Source organism: Typha latifolia, chromosome 3, assembly GCF_019914945.1.
Source record: "Typha latifolia isolate L0001 chromosome 3, TyphaL0001v2, whole genome shotgun sequence".
Taxonomy (NCBI): Eukaryota; Viridiplantae; Streptophyta; class Magnoliopsida; order Poales; family Typhaceae; genus Typha; species Typha latifolia.
In genome coordinates, this window is record NC_133088.1 from 184548 (window position 1) to 206185 (window position 21638).

At 36.8% G+C, this 21638-nt stretch overlaps 2 protein-coding genes and 1 long non-coding RNA gene across 13 annotated transcripts; 1 reads left to right on the forward strand and 2 right to left on the reverse strand.

Annotated features, from left to right (window-relative positions):
• Positions 1-825: 825 nt before the first annotated feature.
• LOC140784369 (putative F-box protein At1g49610) lies at positions 826-10523 on the forward strand. 11 transcript variants are annotated; one of them, XM_073131750.1, is made up of 6 exons: positions 827-2559; positions 3175-3287; positions 8383-8856; positions 8947-9671; positions 9747-9902; positions 9994-10523. In XM_073131750.1, exons 3-6 carry the CDS (start codon positions 8739-8741, stop codon positions 10339-10341), a joined length of 1347 nt encoding a protein of 448 aa, XP_072987851.1. In that variant the 5' UTR covers positions 827-2559; positions 3175-3287; positions 8383-8738; the 3' UTR covers positions 10342-10523. The 11 variants fall into 11 exon arrangements, with proteins under 11 accessions (XP_072987848.1, XP_072987849.1, XP_072987851.1 ...); XM_073131743.1 differs by having other exon boundaries at positions 827-2396; positions 2472-2559; positions 8383-9671; XM_073131746.1 differs by having other exon boundaries at positions 827-1606; positions 2225-2559; positions 8383-9671.
• A 1194-nt stretch (positions 10524-11717) lies between these two features.
• Positions 11718-13465, reverse strand: LOC140784368 (organic cation/carnitine transporter 2-like). Its single transcript, XM_073131741.1, has one exon. It carries the CDS (start codon positions 13313-13315, stop codon positions 11771-11773), a length of 1545 nt encoding a protein of 514 aa, XP_072987842.1. The 5' UTR covers positions 13316-13465; the 3' UTR covers positions 11718-11770.
• A 3989-nt stretch (positions 13466-17454) lies between these two features.
• Positions 17455-18715, reverse strand: LOC140784372 (uncharacterized). The gene is made up of 3 exons (XR_012108250.1): positions 18458-18715; positions 18157-18340; positions 17455-18057 (listed from the first exon to the last, which is right to left on the reverse strand). It is a non-coding gene; the product is annotated as an uncharacterized lncRNA (long non-coding RNA).
• Between the last annotated feature and the right edge of the window lie 2923 nt (positions 18716-21638).

The window sequence follows — 21638 nt, forward strand, 5'->3', positions numbered from 1 at the left end:
AAGTTCAAGCTCTTTAACAACCTTGGACATCGCAAATCTAATCCATTTCTTGACCTCTGATTCAAATTCTTTGATAGAAGAATGGTCTAAGCTCATCAATCACCCAGCCGTCATGGAGCTGCAGAATATAATTCACAAAGCACGCCAATTCTTCAGGTTTTTGGCCACTAGTACTGAACTCCTCACGGAAGACTAGAGTGGAGGCGAAAACCCACAGCTGCTTCCAGATGTTCCTCCCATCCAGTAGAGAGAATAATACTACACACTTCAGTGCTGATGTGAAGGAGAATGCTTTCTGGTAGTCCACTGATTCTATCCTGGGGTCTCATCTTGTTGTTTCCTCCTCTAATCACGGCCGGATGCTTTGATCTCATACTTGTAATTAACATGACTGTTGCTCCTAACAATGCCTTCTCATGAAAGATTCACCACTTGCTAGTTATCTCATAAATGTTTTCTTCAGAAGAAGTCGAGTTGAAAGCTTCAGATGTAATCGAGATATGTGTAGACTTCTTCCTCTACAATGAAAGAAAAGAGAACTATTTATTATATATTATTGAGTTTTACATTTACATTTTGCACCCTGCCTTATATATTTATTACGGTTTACATGTTACGCCCTGTCCTCTTTTTTAATTCGATCCCCTGAGGGCTGAGGCATTTTTAAAAGATGTTAGGGCCACTTAAGACGTAGTCGGTGGATAACGTTTTTCTTCGCCGACTCTCATATAGAGTCGTCGGCTAAGCTGTCTCTTCTTGAAGACGGCAAGCGATTCGGTGAGAAAGCCGACTATAGGCTTTCGAATAATACCCATCCTTAAAACGCCTCTCCCTCTCCCTCTCCCTCTCCCTCTCCCTCTCCCTCTCTCTCTCTCTCTCTCTCTCTCTCGTGTAGGATTCTCCTGGGTGATAAGAGTTTTAAGCCCTCGTTTGCATATCTACTGCTTTTGTTTTATCCTTTTTGTGTTTGGATTTTCCATAGTTTTTTTTAAGAATAGATTTTTCATAGTCTTAATCGCATTTCGATGCATAATAGAGACTCCTGTGGATTATATAGCGATAAATGGTGAATTTATTTTCCATGATGTTTTATATGTATCCTGCAAGGTTGTCTCTAGCTTAGATCGCACTGGGAGAAACAATTTTGTATTGTTTATTTTCGTATGTTGCCAATTTGTAAGTGGTAGGCGGGTTACCGCTTAAGAAGCTATTTACGCCAGCATTGCAGTATATTCCAGTGTTCCATATCTTTCCAACTTTGATTTTGGCTTCTCAAGTCAGAATTCGGAGAAAATTTTGGTTTTGCTTATTTGTTCGTTCTTTCTCATGTAACTAGTCTATGGAGTTGCTGGGAAGTTTCTCAAATGGGTAGTTTCATTGTTTTGCATCTGTTGCCTCTGCTATCCCAATAGGGAATGGAACCGTTAGCATCCAATGGTAGAAAGTAACGCACTTCCTTTCTTTTAGCTAATTTTGTGAAGTTTCATTTTTACCGTGTCTTGAATGTTACTAGAGGACAGCGATTTGGGGATAAGGATTTGTTATCTACCATGCCCACAAGGCTTCATTCAAGGTGCATCTGATCAATTGTCATAAATCTAGTCTAGTAAGTTGTATCTTTTTCTTCGGCCCCTCTTGTGTCTTAGTTCTGCTAATTATTCTCCTTACTAATCCTCTGTGGTCCACCAAATTATCAGGATGTCATCTCAATTCAACAGAAATGATGACATGCTAAATTTGTTTTTATGGAACCTTTTCCTTCCTCTGCAAATATATGTTGATATTTTAACTTATATTACTTTTAAAGCTGGATGAGTTACTGCGGGTATTACTAAATATTTTATGCATGAAAACATATTATCTACTTCCTTCTAACTCGTAAGTCAAGTCTTGGAATGAAACCCAAGGAGAATGTGGAGAAATATCAAGTGAGGATATGGAAGTTTGACCCACTTTATATCGTTGACAAGAAGATAGACTGAAATGTCTTCATTCTGGATGAGTCAGAGACTAGGTCTGGCACCGTATCAGCTCGAAAGATCAACCTTTTAGAGAATATAGCTAATGGTTATTGGTAGACATTAGAGTAATAGTAAATATTATGCTGGAAATTAAAAATAACAAGGCAAAAAGTAAGATCTTTTACTACAAGAACAGGAAGACACTTCTTAAATGGTGAAATATTTGGGACGTAAAGATTTCAATAAGCGGATGGTTGATGTAGGACAAATTAGTGACTTCTTACAAGGAAATGACAGACCTCGTAAGTTGAGAAGATTGGAGAGGGAAGAAGATAAAGAGAATAAGAGTTCCAAAGACAATTGATAGATGGTGGGAGATTCTGTCATTCATAAATCCATCGATGATACAAATTTTTTTTTCAGTCTTCTGGATAGGTAATCTGGACTGTCCTCAAGATTCCAATTTGAGCATTCTGTTCCTGTCTTCTTACATCTTATTGTGGACAGCAGTGACTTAGAAGTCCACGAAGCAGTTGCAAATTGCCTTCTCGATATTCATGGTGCTCCATGAGTTATGATGCTGTAATTTATGGTACAGGTAACTATAATGCAGTTCAGAAATCAATTTGTTCTCATTTTTTGGTAAATATAATGATTGGAATATTTGCACTATCTCTTGAGACGTTTCACTAAATTATAAGGTTCCCGAGTATTTATTTGTTTAATAGATTTTGATATTTAGTTGGGGCATTATGGGTTTTGACATGTGGGAAATAGTTGCAACACAAGAACAACTTGTACTACCTATGATACTGGATTGTGCCAAGACCTTTGTGTAGCAGGGTTCAGGCACAAGTTGATTATCATTTTCTGTTGGATTCTCCATAAATGTCACATAATGAGATTGAATTTTGTATAGCATGTATAATACTTGTTTATCTATAAAGTTTAACTATTTCTGATATCCTTCAGTGTATGTTTGGACTGCGTAGGTCCAGATTGATTTCACTCTAAAACCCTCCAAAGCTTCACCTTAAAATGCAGCAGAGAACAATGAATTATCTCCATTGATATTCTAAGTTTTTTTTTTTTAAATGGTTTTGTCAGCTTAACTATTTTACACAATTATTCTTGCATTAGAAATAATTTCTTTCTTGTCCTATTGCTTAATTTAAGGACCATTCAATTCTAATGACTTCTAATCAACCTGCAGTCACTGAGCATCCAACAACTTAGAAGATCACCTAACACATACAGAGCCCGAGAGATTTCTCTCGGATAGTGCAGGTGTTCAAGGATGTTTTCCGGTGGTTCCTTGTGATTTTTGTAAGTTGTTAAGCGAGTTCTTTTGCATGAACACCCTTGAAAATTCCCTTGTTTACATGTATAGCCTTCTAAACTCTAAAGATCATATTTGTGTGCGTTAGTCTCAAAACTCTTAATTTTTATATGGATAACCTTCATATTACTTTCTTGACAACTAGAAGTTAAATTTTGAACTATTTAACAGTAAAAGGACAGAAGTACCTTAATTGAGAGTTATACATGCAAAATGTTTAAAGGTATTGTTATCTTTTTACTTTTAAATTGTTCATATTGTAATCATCTTTTATCATCGAGAGGTATCCACCTTAAAAGTAGAAGTTTTAATGTGTATCCATGCAGAAAGCAAGGTTTTTTAAGGGACATGGAGGTTCATACCTAATTTACAAGGTTATACACACAGTCAGGGAACTTTTAAGGGGGTATAAATGCAAGAAACTCTTCTTTTCAAAGAATTTCAATGACTGCTACTCTGTCATTAAATGCAAACTATATTAAATAAGCTTATTCTTGTCGAGGGAGAATGCTCAGAAATCAAAATATCTTTCTGGTATTACAACAGATTGTTTTGTTATTAACAATGCTTTAAAGATCAAATTGGTGCATTTGGTCCTTAAGAGTGTTATAACCCTGCTGCTTAGCTAAGGGGGTGACTTTTGTTTGGAGTAGGAGCTTCATGGCACTAGCTTGATTGCTTCAGGATTTGATAAATTATGATGTCTAAATTGTGAAAGATATCCTAACTTAACATGTAATGTTGTTTTCCTAAATATAATTCTTGGGCTTTTCCACTCATGTTACAAGAGATTATCACTCAGAAACTCGAATCTTCAAACCATGTGGCAAATCCATTACAGTAATTTTTAAAGCTGGTAAAAGGACTATAGGAAATCATGTGTGTACTAATTCTCAGTCCTTGTTTTCGTGGTTGGGCAAAAATTCATTCTAGAGGAAACAAAGATTGATGGTAGACCACTTGATTAGCGGAACAAAAAAATGTCTATATAGACTAGGCTGATTTAGTACACATCATGCCAAGTAAGAAACTACTTTTAATTTAATTAAGAGAGTTACTCAACTCCCAATTGGGATTAGATAGTACATAATTGTGAAATGAAGGAATGAAGGACAATAGATTGACTATTTTTCCATTAAACCTAAGTAGATTATAGGCAGAATGATTATTTCACCAATTGAAGGTAGAGTAGCATCTTAATGCGAAGAATTTTTTTACTTCTTACAACAGAATGAAAACAGCTCATTTATTTACATATATGAAAATTAGTAAAATGTGTGAAGGTAGACTAGCATCTTAATGCGAAGAATTTTTTTACTTTTTACAACAGAATGAAAACCGCTCATTTATTTACATATATGGAAATTAGTAAAACATCGGTTTGTTAGGTCGACGAGTGATTTGTAACAATCAAACTTATCACGTGAGTCTTGCTTGCATTAACCTATGCAATGGGCTGACTGAACCACACTTTGCATAAAACATGATTCTGTTTTCAGTGATATGAACTGGCTTGAATCAGACACTTTGAACGGTTTTAGAGTTATGAATTTAACAACACATGGACTGCAAGAGGACAGATACTGAGTGCCAAGTGGAGCTAAGCATTAAAAGCATATCGATTTCAAAAAACGCATTGATAGATTATATTGGGATCCTTCTCTTGAGTACTCTATAAATGAGAAATATCGATTGTAAGTTTCCATTGGTTGGTTATCCTTTCTAGCTAGGAAGATCTGAACCTTTGACACAAAACTATGTGGGTAAATGCCACATAACTAGACTCGATCCTTTTCTTCTTCCCTAGTTGTGTCTACTCTTCTTGTGAAATAAAGTTCACAGACATCAAAAATTTCGATCTTTGGGAAGTATCATGATCTTGGATCTGAAGACATACGAAGAGAGAAAGTAGGCAGTTAATTTTCTCTGAAATCTCAAAGAAAAGAAATCTGCCACCAGGTATTTGAAATATTATATTTATCATTTAAGTATCCTTTACATATTTTATTATTTATCCATTTTATACATGGAAAATAATTTCCTTCTTCAAGGTGTGAATCTTGATGCTCTCTTTTTTGGTAAGTCATTTTTCTTTAATCTATGTTTGCAGGTGTTGATTACCTATCTAGATTGTTTCCTAATTCAAGCATTAGAAGGATTTTTTTACTTAAATTTGAAATCTTGCATGCCATTTCAGAATTGTTGTGTTCCTCCACAGAAAAGTTTCTCCAAAGAATATTCTTATGCTAAAACACTTTGCATGTTGGCATATAGGATTTTTTTGGACGAAGGATTTAATGGATTCTATAAAAGGGAGGCTTTTTATACTTTCTTTTTAGTGCTATTGATTTTCTGTAGCTCTTCCTTGAATATGTTACCTTTCTCTCTGTTGTATCATATGTATAGACTTTTATCCTTTCTTGATCTACTAAATATTCATGTGAAGGATAAGAAAAAACTCTCAAAAGAATATAAGCATGCAGCACCTGGACAGTCTGATTTAAGTGCTTCTAAAAAATATGGGTTGTACTTTTCCTCGAGACATTCAGGAAGATTAAAGAGGTACAAGATTGAATATACTATCAATTTTCATAGAGGAGTCAACTGTTGCTATAATGAAGGTTTTCTATGTCAGGAAGAGAAGATCGGATTGGGATTACACAGTTCCAGTGTTTTGTTCAAGTTTATCAGAATAAGGATAATTGATGAGAATGAAATTCCATAGGGTACAATTACTACATATTCAATAGAGCACAAAGGCAGGAACCACCAATCTACTGATCAATTTAATTAGTACATACTGTCATACTCGAAGCTAAACTAAAACATCTCTAAATAAGGAAACTCCCAAGATCAACACTTTGGAGTAAGAAAAGGGTTCATCAATGTTTCAGGACTATAGGGTGCTCTAGGTTCATCCATGTTTCAGGACATCCAAGGGCAACAATTAGTTTATCAGATTACTGGCATGAAAAATAAGGAGAACATAGTAAAGGAAGACCATAACTTTTAGGCTACAATGGTAAGAAGGACAATAGCTCTACCTAATTGCCTGAGAGGAAAAAAAGGAAATAAATAGAGGAAAGTTGAATAAAACAAGCCTTATTCTAAAAAGGAGAGGGAAAAAGAGAACCATACTGTGTGGGATTTATAAGTAAATGTGTCAGGCCCTTTTTCTGTATGGCAATCTGATCGCAGTCACTTCTTAGTTTAGGGCTGCATGACTATATTTTCCTTAGTTTGGGTAAGGTTTGTATTACTATTGAAATAGGAAGTTTTAGTTTCCATTTTCTTTAGGAGATTCAGATATAATTTTCCGCCAAAGTTTCAGTAAGAAGAATCATTTCAAATAGACCATTTTCTCCCTTAGTTTGTAAGGTACTGCTATGTTAGGATTGAGCCCCAAATGAATTGGGAGTCTGTTACTGAGTGTCAAGAACATATTTTTTTGGCATTCTCAGACATCTATATCTGACTGGATACTCTTCATGTATTTTTTACTTTAATTATATGCACTATAAACTTGCTCGATTAATTTGTCCTTGTAAATAGAAGAAATTCTTGGCACAAGGTTTTTATATACTATGTTCCCAGAAGTTTCTCTTCTGCAGTAATAGGGCTTCCTAGATTATTGACTTATTGACAAATGAATGTGTTTATGATTTTCGTTGGTCAAATGATTTTCATTCAATTATAGGTCATCAAGTTGAGGTGATATTAAGCATGAGTTACTTTATCTCAGCTATTATTGAGGCTTCAATTAACTATTAGCTCTTCTTTCTTGTAACTGCATTTGCTAGTTTAAGAAAGAAAAAAATTGCAACTTTTCTTTAGTTTTAGTATCTGACACAGTGAAGTTAGTAACTCTTTGGTGCACAACTATTTATATCATTTCCTTTAGGGCATCACTTAGTGTGATGATAAAGCTTACCTCCTTGCACCCAAGTTTTCATGGATTTGAACCATGGATACCCTTCCAGAAATCTAAGTGCATTTGACATATATAAGAGTAAGACCTCGTTTGGTTGGTGAATAAGCCTTAAACGTGATTAAAGGGTTTTTGCACATTCTGGTAAGGAAATGGGTGTGATAACTTTATCATACCCTCTCACCTGAGATAAAAAAGTGCATAATTTAATATTTTACACGTTGAGCAGACTTATGCATATTTATAGAGAGAGAGTGGTGTTTGAGGGCTATTTACAAGAAAAAGGAAAGTTAATTTGCAAACAAGGGAGGTTTTATGCACGAATCAAACTTGGCCTAAAATTCTTGAAATCTTTAACATGATCCTTTTTTTTTAATCTTTTCCTCCTCGGCTTGCAACATTTGGAGTTCCCATATATTTGTTAAAGACACCCTGTTATTTCTTCTTCTTCTCTTTTTTTTAGGTGCAATGCTAAGTGAAGAAGCATTGAGACTCGGGAAAAAAATTGTACTCTAGACAAAATTATATTGTTATGCATAAAGGAAGACCCACATTACACATCAGTAACATGAAACCCTTAACCATGCCCGATCTGCTTCTTTGAACCTCTGAAGCATAACATATGCCACGTAATTAAGGTTTCACAATCTATTAACTTATGTCCAACTTCACTACCCTGATTAGAATAAGGTGTCTGACATTAAAAGATGAAAGACGTGTAGGAATGCAATCTAATTTTGTGATTTATATTTATATAGCCTTCATGTTGATTTGAACATATAAATTTGATAAATAGGTTTATTAGCATGGATGGAAGAGATGACCAGAATTATGATCTGCTTTCTTGCCGAATAAAATAATTGAGACTTAGCGTGATATCTCTTACTGGTTTTTATGCTTGACAAGAAAAAGTTTGAAATAATAAGTGAATTGTTGGTTTTAGTATCTGAATTATTCCTTGACCAACCTAATTGAAGTGGGTTCCTTCCAGTTCAACTCTGATGTTCGCACTGAAACTGAAAAATCATTTACTGCAATTACTTACCATTCCAGATTTACAGTCTATTCATCGCCTCTCCCTCTGTCTAAGGATGCAGAATGCCACATTTTTGCCTTCTAACAACCATATGTTTATTATTCACTTTATTTAACAGAGAAGTCATGCCCCCGTGTGCGCCATTAATTCAGATTTGAGTCTCAGAAACATTCTTTCAGGATGGGGGTAAAAACCACATCTTGCCCATTCCAACTCCCCATTGGCGGGATCCACATGCACTGAACACCCCAATATCGATCATTCAGAAGTTGAAGATTAAAACTGTTTCTACTGATTGGTTAATGGCGCTTCAAATTTGATTAAAATTTCAAGGGGCTCATCTTTAATGCATCTTCTGAGCTCATTCTTGTAGATCAACCTAATGGATCTATCTCATATGTTATTGCAGCTTCAATTGTCTTTTGTTTTTGGGTTGATTTAACAGAGGATACTGGCAGCACCATAAACAACATTATGGCAAGTGGTGGATATATGGAGCGAGACTGTCCTCATGACAGAATCAGTGAACTCCCTGAAATGATCCGACTTCATATTCTCAGCCTACTTCCACGAAAGGATGCTATTAGAACAGGTGTGCTATCAACTCAGTGGAAAGATCTGTGGAGGTGCCGCTTCCTTTACTCTTCTACACTTGATTTTGCTACGACTTATGTGAATGAAGATACACAGGGGGAATTTGTGGAAGAGATAAGCGGGTACATGCAACAGTACCGGAATAGAAGAATAGAGGTTTTCCGGCTCTTCTTTAATCCTGGGGACCGCTTTGAAAATACTGTGAAGAATTGGATACAGCAAGCAATATCATGTGGTGTTGAAGAGTTCCATCTTAACTTCTCACAAGGACTGACTTCATGTCATATAGATGGCAGACTAGAGTACAGGCGAAGAAGGCCCGAACTGAAGGAAAGAATATTCAGGGGCAATCAGCTTGCTGTTTTAAACTTGAGTTACTGCAGACTATACAAAAGGTTCAGATTTGAGCACTTCGGCTTCCTTGAGGTCTTAAATCTTCATGGAGTGAACATCACTGATTCTATGTTGGAAAGAGTAGTTTCTAATTGTCCTCTTCTCAGAAAGCTGGACCTAAGTTTGTGCATAATGCTGCAGAGTCTTAGAGTTTCAGGCCCATTGCCACGGCTGAATTACCTGAGAGTGGTTAACTGTTGGAATGTTGATGTGGTTGAGATATCAGCTCCAAATCTTGAGAAATTCTATTACATTAGCAGGTTCCCAAGTGTGTTTCTGTTCTATAACATCTCATCCTTGGTGCACGTCATTTTGTGTTCAGCTGCTGCAGAATATTGGTTCCGCCCAAACAATTGGTTGGAGGCTCTTGTAGCCCTTGAACATGTTGAGGTTTTAACCCTGTGTAGTAGGGGAATCCAGGTAACTTATTTCATCTTTTCATAATTCACTTTTCCTGTAATTATTGAGCTTTAGCTAACTCACGCAATGCATCAGCACATGTTTGGACCTGGAACTTCTGCATCATTTGCATTGCCAAACCTTCGAGTGCTGCGACTGTCAATGCACCAGATAGACGATAATGATATCATGAACTTATATAGGTTCTTCAAGCAATGTTGTTTCCCTTGTCTGGAGAAATTGTCAATAGAGGTATATCCTCTTGCAGCTGGAGAATCACTTCTTATTTTGCTTTGTCTCTTTATGTGATAATTTATTTCTATATCCTGTGATGAATTTGCAGCTCCCAACCACTTATGAAGATTCAATCATACAATACTTCTTTTTTGATATAAACCTGGAGGACCCTCCTGAGCTCTGTTTTGAGCACCTGCAAACCATCTCAATAGACAACTTTGAAGGTCGATTCAATCACTTAGTTCTGTTGCAGTTTCTCTTGGAAAGAGCGGTTTCTCTTGATCATGCCTATCTAACTCTTCGCCAAGATCTTAACATGTACCCAAATAGGCAGCACATGATCATGACCATTAGTGAACTGCTGAAGAGATCCAGGGCACCAGCCACTGCACAAATCTTTTTACTTTTTCCTGCACAAGACGGTTATGGCTATTGCCGTTTTACCAACAGTTAAGGGGCTCTCTAAAGTTGCCTGAGGCAAATATATATACTGCTTGAACACTTTATTAGTTTATGTGAACAGCTAAGTTTGTGTGGTCTGCACTATACTACCTATATAGTCCCTCAGTTTGTGTGTTTTGTAATATATCACCTATATGATTAAGACGATATTCTGAGATATCTGTGATTCTCGCCCCTTTGATCTTTGGAATGGCTTCTCTACTGACTATGGTCAATTTGAGACTCCCATAGTGTTTGCGTTATTGTTAAAAGAGGAGGAGGAGCACGAGAGAAACCTTAATTCAGACGAGAATGCTCCTTCCTTAGTCGAGATGCTTTGCCATCCTTAAAATTGGCTAAAGCTGTTGCAATTAATTGCTGGATTTGGCTACTCAGAGCTGCCGACACTGTTGCAGAAGGTTCCAGCAATTCGGACTGTGTGTGAATCTGCTGCTTTCTCAAAGGGAGGGATCAGACTGGCGGTCCAGATCTTTTCACGACTCGCAAGAATTATCCATCTTATAGGATCAGTGAGGGTATCTTATTCGATTTGTGGTGATGACATGGTAATTAATGAACATCTCAAGAACAACTACCCAGTTGTACGTCAAGAAAGACTGCACTGGTTAACGTCTCAAATCTAAGAGCATGTGAACAACGCCTAGTTTTATCTACTGAAGTAGAGATAATTTTTACAAGATTAAAAAAAAGAAGAAGGATTAATTGTATTTTGAAACCTTCAACTATCTATCATTTTCACCCCAAAAAAGTGAACACATATACTATTTGAATTATCTAATTACATTGTTAAACTTCCCCTCCGTCAATATTTTATTAAAAAAATTGATAGAATTTTTTTTAATTAACTTTTTATTCTTATTTTTCTTCTATATCCTTCAATCTTCTAAATTTAGTGATATCTATAGTAACTTTTTTAAATATTAAATTCTAAATCGATAGCTCTAATTACCTTAAAATTTTACTTATAATAAGAGAATGAAAAGAAATTAAGGGTATTTATGTCCATCTAATTAGTTAGCTAATTTTTCAAACGTTTTCTTTTACAGAATTTCTAACGAATGAATCCAATTAGATAATTAAGAGGAATTTTTTCTTAAGGGGATAAAGATAATATAGAATTATAGTTGAGGGGATCAAAATAGAATTAATCCAAAAGGATGAATAATTGAATTATTAATATCATACAAGTGTTATATAATTTATTTATTTGAATTTGGATGGATGAAAAGAAAAAGTTAATAATTGCGTATTAATATTTAATTATAGGAGGTTGATATAAATGATAGTTTAAAAGGTAGTTTGATGTGAGGCAAAATCAGAGGGGCCAATTAATATGTAATTTAGTCCAGTGACCATCTTAAGCATATATACCAAACAATAGACAATTAAATTCCATTCATAATCATACTCATGGATTGGCATTAATTAGATGAGAGCCCTTCCTCCTCCATGGTATCACACATGCTTCTCCCTCTCGTCTCCGGCAAGCAAATAGCAAACAGCCCACAGCAGCCAATCACGAGGCCAAACACCCCGAAAGACAGGAAGCTTCTCTTCCGTCCTTCCGCAACCAAGAGAGGAGCCAGAACTCCTCCAAGAACAACAGCCTGCCTCACCATGGATATCGCGGAGTTGCGAATACACGTCGGAAACAACTCGATGCTATAGATCAAGACTATATTGAACGCCGTGCATGCACTGAAGAAGGAGACGACTTCGACGCCCATGCGTAGCCCTTCTGCTTTCAAGGGATAGACACAAGTTACGCTGCAAATGCCACTCAGTGCAGTGAAAACAAGCAACGAGCTCCTCCGATTCAATCTATCAACGAGGAAGAATGTGACCAGTGAGGAGGGAAACTCCGCTAACGCGTTAAATGTGACACTTAGGTAGAGATTGGAACCCAAATTCCCTACATTGAGCGGCATCCCATAGTAGATCATCCCGACGCCGAAGCTCACCGTCATGATCGCCGCTAATCGCCGGAAAGCCCATCTCGTCACGTACAACATCTTGATGGCGGAGAAGACGTTCGTGTTCCACGTCTCGTCGCCGACGTGTAGGGTGGAGAAGCTTGAGTGGATGTGGTTGCCATTCAACGAGGCTATGTTCTTTATCGTGTCGATGGCCTCCTGTCTACGCCCGCGCACCAGGAGCCATCTCGGAGATTCGTGCACTAAAAAATACAGCAGAATGGTGTAGCAAAAAGAAGGGACAGATGTCCATAAGTAGAGTGACCTCCACGATGAAGTCCGGTTCACATAAGCTATGGCGGGCAGGGATAAGAAGCCGAGCGTGAAGCAGAAGAACCCGAAGATGCTCACCTTGTCTCGCCACCTCTTACCGACGATCTCGGTCGACAGGACGAGGGCTGACGTGCCGATCATCGCCCGCCCGAACCCGCACACGAATCGTAAAGCCGAATAGACCCACACATTCGGGGAGAGGATCGTGAGAGCTCCGGCGAGAGACATGCTGAGGCAGGAGAGCAGCAGCACGTTCTTGCGCCCGAGCGTGGAGTCCGCGAGCGTGGCGAGCAAGAACCCGCCCACGAGGCATCCGGCGAAGAAGGCCGAAGCCGGCAGCGACACGAGCGCGGCGCCGGAACACTCGAGACCCCACTCGGACACCACGGAAGTGTGCTCGGGGAGGTCCCAAGCCCACGAATCCTTAGGTAGGTCGCACCGTTGGGGAGCGGAGGAGCAAGACTCGTCGCCAACTTTGGTGCAATGCCATGCGGGATCGGCGTCGGTGAAGACGCTGATGAAGGTTTGTTGCGCGTCGAAAATCCAGGCGACGGCGACGAAGAGGGCTCGGAAGAGTTGGGGAAGGCCTGTGTCGCCGATATACCTCTCTATGGCGTCGTCAATGGAGGGTACTATTACTTGGTTAACACACTTTGGATTCTCGGTATCTGAGAAGGAGGGGGAGATGTAGGGAGGAAGGAGAGGGGTTGAGTCCGCCATTTTTATCTCAAGATATATTTTTGGTTATTGGGAAGTGAAGAGGTAGAGAATTAAGCGCAGCAATTTAAAGGAAGAGGATTGCGATGCCAATATCCACGTGGGGACTAAAATCGGTTTTGTAGACTATTACTTGAAAACAAGCTTGTTTTCTTCTTGGGTTCTACCAAACGATCTCAAGGAATTTCTTCCGACTATGATTGTTCTATAAGTAGGGTTTAAAACCAATCAATCAACTTTGTCTTACCTATGATTGTTCTTCGTGTAACATAATTAATTGTAAGATCTCCTATAGGTAAGATAAATTTAATTGGCTACCCATCTAAAAAATATCTACTCATTACACCTGTTCGGTGAATATAGAAGCGAATAAACAAAAGAGTACGTTGATAAATCCTCCATTAAATTACTTCCTGCCAACAATAATTGAGTAGAAATAATTTGGATAAACAAATGGTTGTAAATGTGCAGGACAAGATACCTAATCAGAAAGTAGAAACCCAATTCAAAAGGAATGTTTAGTAGTAAATTTAAAACTCCTCAGACATAGTGGTAAATAGCATGTAGATGAAAGCAGCCGCATACTCGCCGACGACAGTAAAGTCGTACATTTTTTTTGTTCTTATGGCAGAGCTTCAAATAGCATGCAGTGCTCACTAACCAATCTAAAAATAAACTGATTTCGACTTGACTAGAGAATAAAGAATGAAAACAAAACAAAAGCTCGAGCCAGCAATGACTTTTGTACTCTAACACGTGATCTGACAAGTGAATTTTTGTTTGCTGAATATAAATCTGACGGGTGAGTTGTCTGACGAGAATGGCTTGTTTGTTTAGTCGAACTTTGGCTATACAAGCATCTACAGTGGTTTAAATTAAGAGGAACGATCATCTCATGAGATGGTGGAAATTATCTATGTAAAACACTACTAATATTGCTAGAAAAATGTTACAGTTGAGTACGTAACTTCATGTTTCTTAGTTGATCAACCAATATATATAGTCATGCGATTCTCTACCAATTGCAATAACACTTATCTCTATGTGATTTTTATTTTTTTTATTTTTCCGAGAAGACCTCTGTGGACCGAATTCATTTAAGGTTATAATTATAGGAGATATCCACAGCTGCACCAGATCAGACTATTTACATAAACGATTGCGTAGGGCAAGTCCGGCAAAATTATGGACAGAAACATTGTTAAACCCTAGTGATATAATCGACCAAGTAGGAAGGGGAAGCCGGTCAACCGTCTTATACAATCATTGACAAGTATATATAAAATTTTCATATAATTTATCTATATGGATAGTTTGAGTAGAGTGGGGTGGGATCATTCTAACCTTTTCCGTGTGCTGCATGAGGCTGCTCAAGAACACACCCATAGGAGAAGTGAAACAGGCAAGCTAGCCTGGAGATACTGAGACATTCTGCTAGAAATCTGAGGGCGACCATAAGTTTAAGTTTTTGTTTCTTATGAACAAATTGGAACATCTTTACAGCAAAGCATGAATGGCATATGTCGTTTAAGGTGCATTGATTCCGAACGTGAGTAACTATTTTAATGTTATTATTGTTTAACAGTTAAAAGTAGACTACTAAACTATGGCCACCTGTAATCAATTATTCTCCCTTTTGAATAAAAACTACTGCTACTTGTTGAGCCCTGCATATCTCCGATATTAGTATACGTGGAATATGTAAAGTCAAAAGGAGTTACTTAACAATTAGTTTTAAAAACTATTTACTATTAATTGGGTATTTCCAAAGCCTATCCTTAAGCTTTCCAATTAATTGGTTTAATGTGGTGTACATGTTCCAGTGTCCATAGTACTAAGAAATTAATTCAAGCCAAAAACGTCTGTTCAATCTCAAATCATTTATCTGAGAAAGGGTTCTCCTTTCAAGAAGTTAGGATGAAGTTATCTGAGTAGTACAGTGATGGTCATCAGTAAAGTGATATATATATATATATATGATACTGATGTCAGAGGACAGAGATATACTTGAAAGATTCTCCCTCTAGTCGTCATCAATTGGATTAATCAATTAAATGGAAATTTCTTATGTGGAGGCTTGGATATATATAGATGCAAGTTTGCCTTGCCCTTATCTGCCAGCATGTAACGTAATGTCAAAGAGATATCGACAACACTAGTTAATTCGACTAGGTATGCTCCTCGGACGGAGACTTATGCAAAACCACGGCATTCATACAGCATTATTAGTTTTTTTTTTTTTTTTTCCACAGAGCGGTGGATATTATCTTATTAATGAATAGATATCCAAAAGAAATAAGGTTTCACTCTTTATAAAATCTTTTTTCTCAATATGATGTATATCATAAGATTCAGATGATTAAATAATTCATGATATGAAACATCTAAAAGAAAAGAATTCATAAGTTGTGTTGCATTCGGAGTTAAGAACTTAAAACTAACAGTAGACAATAAACAAGTAAATTAAGAGACAATCTAATTGTAATCTTAACGAATAAGTGGGAGCCCGGTCCAATTCCCCAGTATGATCTAAGATTGGATTGGCCTAGTCTGAGTAACCCACGTTAGATCCAATCACCTAATGGATTCGGGCCTTGGCTATATGCTGCCCAAAAAGGCACTCCTATTGTGCGAACAAACACCAGAAAGGCCTATTTATGTGCAATAGCCCCAAGCTATCATCTGTGGACTGTATATTCATTCAGCTTCAAAATTACGTCAGTCCATTTCTTATAAATAGGTTCTCAAAAGACTAAACTAGCTAGATTGTGGGCCTAATTTAATTTGGATTTGGCTTTATATATATATATATATATATATAAGGGCTAGACAAGTTAGGTCATTTATTAGAAGAGAAGTTTTCAAAGAAATAAAATTTGTTATTGACGGAGGGTTTACTCTCATCTTTTATATTGAAAATATTCATTTTAAGATCAATATTGAGGATTACTAAAATTAGAAATTGATCATAAAAAATAATAAATCGTGGAGTCTAGCGATCAAGACTGTGTCAGATAAAGTCGTGATGATCGATGGATTATTTAGTAAGTTAATCTTGTAATTGTTACGATTTATTAGTGATTGTTTTGATCTGAATTTATAATTTGTAATATTTTTTTTTACCCTTTTAGAATTTTTATTTATTAAGTATTATTCTATATTTTTACTTAAATAAATGACTAAAAGTCATGCCTAAAGTTTAAGTACAAATTTTTTTTTTTCACACAATGAAATCATATATACGACAGGTCATCCATGATTAAGAAACGAGTGTTCCCTATAAATTAGAAGCCATTGAGATGGTTTCTGAGAACTCATAAGGATGAATTATTTAGTGCAACCCAATCGAAACATAGTACATAGATCTTCTGCATTTTATTTTTTTTCCCCCTCTGTTGCGTCAGGGATTAATCTCCAATCTCATTTGCCCCCCCTTTGTGGCAATGCTACAAAGACAGGTTAATCACTTTCTCTTTGCTCTCTTCGTTCTCTCTGAATGTGATTACTCATTTCAATCTCCCTCCCCTGGCTTACTTCGATTCAGTCTTATCGGAACTCATGGATAAAATCCTTCGTCAAGTCGGCTGAAAGAAAGCCAACTGCTTTTCTTCTTTCTATTATTGGGTTGTCTATTTGGCAAGAGAGGAATCGTCGTATCTTCAACTCGGAGGCTAAGACGCCAAGACAGAGGAAGGATTAATACTGAAAATTTCTTCTATTATTCAAGAATGGCGTTCCTTCTTTCTTAAAAGATCTTCTTTAGATTCCCCTTCTTTCTAATCTCGTTGTAATCCGTAGATTTTTTAGTAATAAATCTCCATTTTTTTAAAAGAAGAAGAAGAAGAAGAAGAAGTAATTTCATAATAAAATATCCAAATAAATTAACTTAATGCATATAAATCATAACTTTGATCTTAAAAAATAAAATAATAAAAGGTAAAATAGAATATTACTTGCATTGTATATAGTAAAGCTTCAAGATGAATTATCTTTCCTTTCTCCTGCCATCTAAAATGACACTAATATTTTAAAAAAAAATAACCCAGAAGCTTTTAAGTATTTGACTAGTTGAGTTATCTTCCATATAAATAGACTGCTAAGTTACGCTCACAAAACAAGACCATTACTAAGCAAATACAAGCTGCTTTCAAATTGCCCCATAATAAGGACGAGAAAATAGTCACTTTTATTTTTGATATTTTATTGCAGAAAAAAAAAGTAACCTCATTACATACAAACAATAGCTTCACATATTTATTTTGACATCTTTTCTTTCTTTATTTAACAGCACTTTCTTTCTAGCTAGGAAATGTATCCTTAGATTAAGAAACATAGCATGACAAAAAAAACATAAAAGCAAGTTTAGCATTGAGTCTTAACAGTGAGTGCATCTATAGATGAGAGTGAGGAGCAACATTGGCCGAGAAAGATGGAGCTGAGGCTTGAGTTGGCTGGAACGCATTCTTGGTATTCGTGTTTAGACGGCGGGACTTGCTCGGCCTCGGATGTTCCCCTGATATAGATTCTGCTTCTGCTCCTGCTCCTGCTCGAGCCCAGTTGAGTCCGGCCTCGAATGCTTCGTATGCTGCTAAAGCCTCTTCATAAATAAAATACTTTTGTACTTGTGAAGCATCAGACACTAATTTTGTCGTCCTCGTACTTTTGAGCTGTATAAACTCCACGGCTTTCACCTGTAAAGACAGCATAAAACTCTCCCAGATGCAACGTTCTGGGGATAATATGACCTGCGTAGAAACATTGACATCAGCAATATTTGAAGCAGAAAGCTGAATTAATGGCATGTATCCAACTATGACTCCTAAAGCATTTGCATAAGTAAGTACCTTCATGTATACTCTCTAATATGCTTTTCTGAACCACATGTGCATCACCTTCTTTAGCCCCTCCATCTCCACAAATCTTTTTGGTATTGTCGCTTTCTTCACTCTGTCGTTTAGCGCTGCGAGCATAATTCTTGCAGTTTGGCTGCCCACACGGCTTGTTTTTCTGGCAGTGTGGTTTGCACCACTACCAACGTCTCAAGCAAAATTAAGATTACGATCAATTCAAGATTGTGGAAAAGAAAAGTTAAGAAAAGAAAGATTGTGCTCTTAAAATGCCTCCATATAGACAGAATAAACAAACCGTTGTTATTCTTCGGTGCAGTTGCAAGGGAATTCATCTCGTTGGTTGATTCCTCTCAGACTGGACGTACCTGCTAAGTTATATTTAGATGTCAGATCCAATGCATATGTGTGTGTGTGTGTGTATATATATACAATAACTACCACTGAGACTCGAAACCAGTAAATAAATAAACAATTTAAACCACATCTAAAAGCAATATAACGAAATACAGTATAGATTGCAAGACAGGCTTAGTGTATTACAAAACTTCTCTTCGTCGTTTCAGAACAACTTATCAGTTAGGAAGAGTTTAAGTCTTACGCTGAGTTTCTAAAATAATCAAAGAAATTGTTCGGTCCAAGCGTAACCCTTCTCAAGTGTAAATGTGATTAATTAATAAAAAAAAAGTGTGAATGTGATCGAAGAATATAAAAGGACCTGTATTTGTTTAATGACTCGACTTCTATTTTTCTTTGTTTCGACTTCAACGAAAACAAAACAACTCGCTGTCTTTATTTAATCGGAGGAGCAAACGTAGCATCCTATCTTTTTTGGACTATTTAGTGATACAGAAGAGAAATATTAAGGCTGCATCTGATTTTTCTAATCAGATGTGATATATCTGTATATTTAACGACCTGAGTACCTTTGACGTCATGTTGTATATATCTGAAAATAACTTATTAACTAATCTAGAAAGGCCATGTCGCCGGTAATATATATATATATATATATATATATATATATATATGTATATATGGCTGCTGACTTCACCATTCAAATAATTCGTTAATGTTTCTTTGAAAGAGGATTAATTTTAGTCGGAGATCTAGGTCGATGGCACAGGAGAGTGGTAGCGTGGTAATTGAGATCGGTGAGTATGACCATTTGATAACTAATATCCAGGAAAAGATTGACGCGGTGCCGAGAAACCAAGACGATCCAAAACTCTTCAGCATCTTACGTGTCCCTCAACACATCCGGACGAACAATGAGAACTGCTACGAGCCACGGATGGTCTCCATCGGTCCATACCATCGGGGCATGGGACACCTCCAAGCAATGGAAAAGAACAAGTGGCGATATCTGCGGGACTTCCTCGCCAGAGTCAACGGTAAGGGCTTGAAGACTTTTTTCAGGGAAATAAATTCTTTAGAGCCGTCGGTATCATGTTTTACATCTGAATGATAAATTATATTATGTCTTTGAGTAATTTATAATGGTGACAATATGCATTCTTCCTTCTTGCAGAGAGGTGCAACGTGTTATAATCTTCCTTTGAACAAATTTATAATGAAACGATCTTCATTCTTGATACCGGCCTATAAATATAAACAAACTCACAAGAGGTGCCAGAGCCATGATATATATATTCCTTATCTCAAAAGGTTGTACAGTATATTAAGTAGTGAAGGAGATACCTAGTGTATCTCTATATAATATGCTAGACAACAGTGAATAGATAACCAATTTAATTACTTCCCTCCGAAGTCAACTCAATCCGCGAGGAGAACTCTTACTCCCTCAGAAGTTTAGCTGACCAATTTGCAGATTGGTTAGCTTATCTAAAATAATGGGTAATAGGAGCCACAGAGAAGTAAGGCAAAAAGATATTCCAATAAGTATATTTCAGATGCCATGGAATAGATAATTGATGGTCAAAGATGTTGGTGAGTACTTGGGAATCAGTTTCTATTGCAACCCTCATGAAGATGAATTCCCTAGCTTCAAGCGTGGCACGCTTGAGAGCCTTTGCTTCAGCAGCGGATTTTTAACAGTGAGGTAAATAGTCCCTAAAAAGAAAAGAGGATGATCATCCCTAGCTTGCTCGGGCTTAGAACTCGACAGTGGCCTTTGAATCTTTGGGCAAGAATGAGCTATCCAAATTAATTAATCTTGATAATATCCTCCTCTGGGGGCTTGCCAATCGGTCTTAGCGAAGGGTGTAAATATTCAAGCCTAAGTAAGTTTTTTATTTAGGCTCTAAGCTGAGCTCGAGCCAAGACAAACTAAAGCCTAAGCTGAGTTCGAGCCTAAATTAAACTTATTTTCAAGCCAAACTAAAACTAAGCCGGAGCTATCTAAGCCCAAGCATAGTGCACTAAATTATAAAAAGACCAGCTCGTTCGCTGACTAATGACTATATGGATCTTCTCCATCGATCTAATCATTCTCGCTTATATCAAACACAAGATTAGGAATATATAAAAAGACCGGTTGTACATGGGAAGAATATCCATCTCCTTTCCTACTGAGTTGGACGTAAGTAACGGACTTGGATCATCACACAATCTAAATCTATTACAAGCCAAGAGCTTAATAATTTATAAAATATTACGTTGATGCCAGATTATAAAGTATTCAATGCTCTACTTGTAAGGCTCGTTAGCTGACGTAAAATTTAATTTCACTTTTCTTGTAAAATATGTCATTGCACCATATATTTAAAAAAATAAAAAATAAATTTAATTTAGGAGAGCATCAATGATTAAGCAAGAATAGACTGATTGGATTAAATATTAGCAAAGTTCTCGTGGAATATGAGTATATGACTAGTGTGAAATATTAGCAGAGGTCCTAAACTACAAGCATTCATGCACACTGTCCTCTTTAGCTTTCACATATTGTTGATCGCTTAAGGAGTTATAAATATAATAGTGATCAGATAATATATTAAAAGACAAACGACTATGGATGTTAGTGCACCGTATCTTTAAAAACGAAAATCTAACTTAGGAGAGATCCAATGCTTAAGCAGCAATAGACCGATTGGATCTAAGATTAGCAAGTTGCTTGTGGCATATAACGAGTATGAAGTGAAGAGCTAGAGTTCAAAATTCTCACAGTTATGCGTCAAATTATAAGCATTCGTGCACACTATCTTTTCTATGTTTCACATACTGTTGATCATTTAAGGAATTGAACGCCGTCGTGCACTAAAGTATAAAAAGACCGGCTCGTTCGTTGACTAATGGATATATATTTTCTCTATCTGATAATCTTTATCGCTTCAAACAATGGACTTGGATAATATATAAAAGACTGGTTAATTGTACATGGGAAGTATATTATTCATCTACTTAATTTCCTACTGCATTGTACGTAAGCAACAGACTTGATCACGTTTTTGGCATTAACATCACTTCTGCGTTCTGAAACAAAATTCTCTTAGCCTACCCAAATCTAAGAAGCTTAAAAA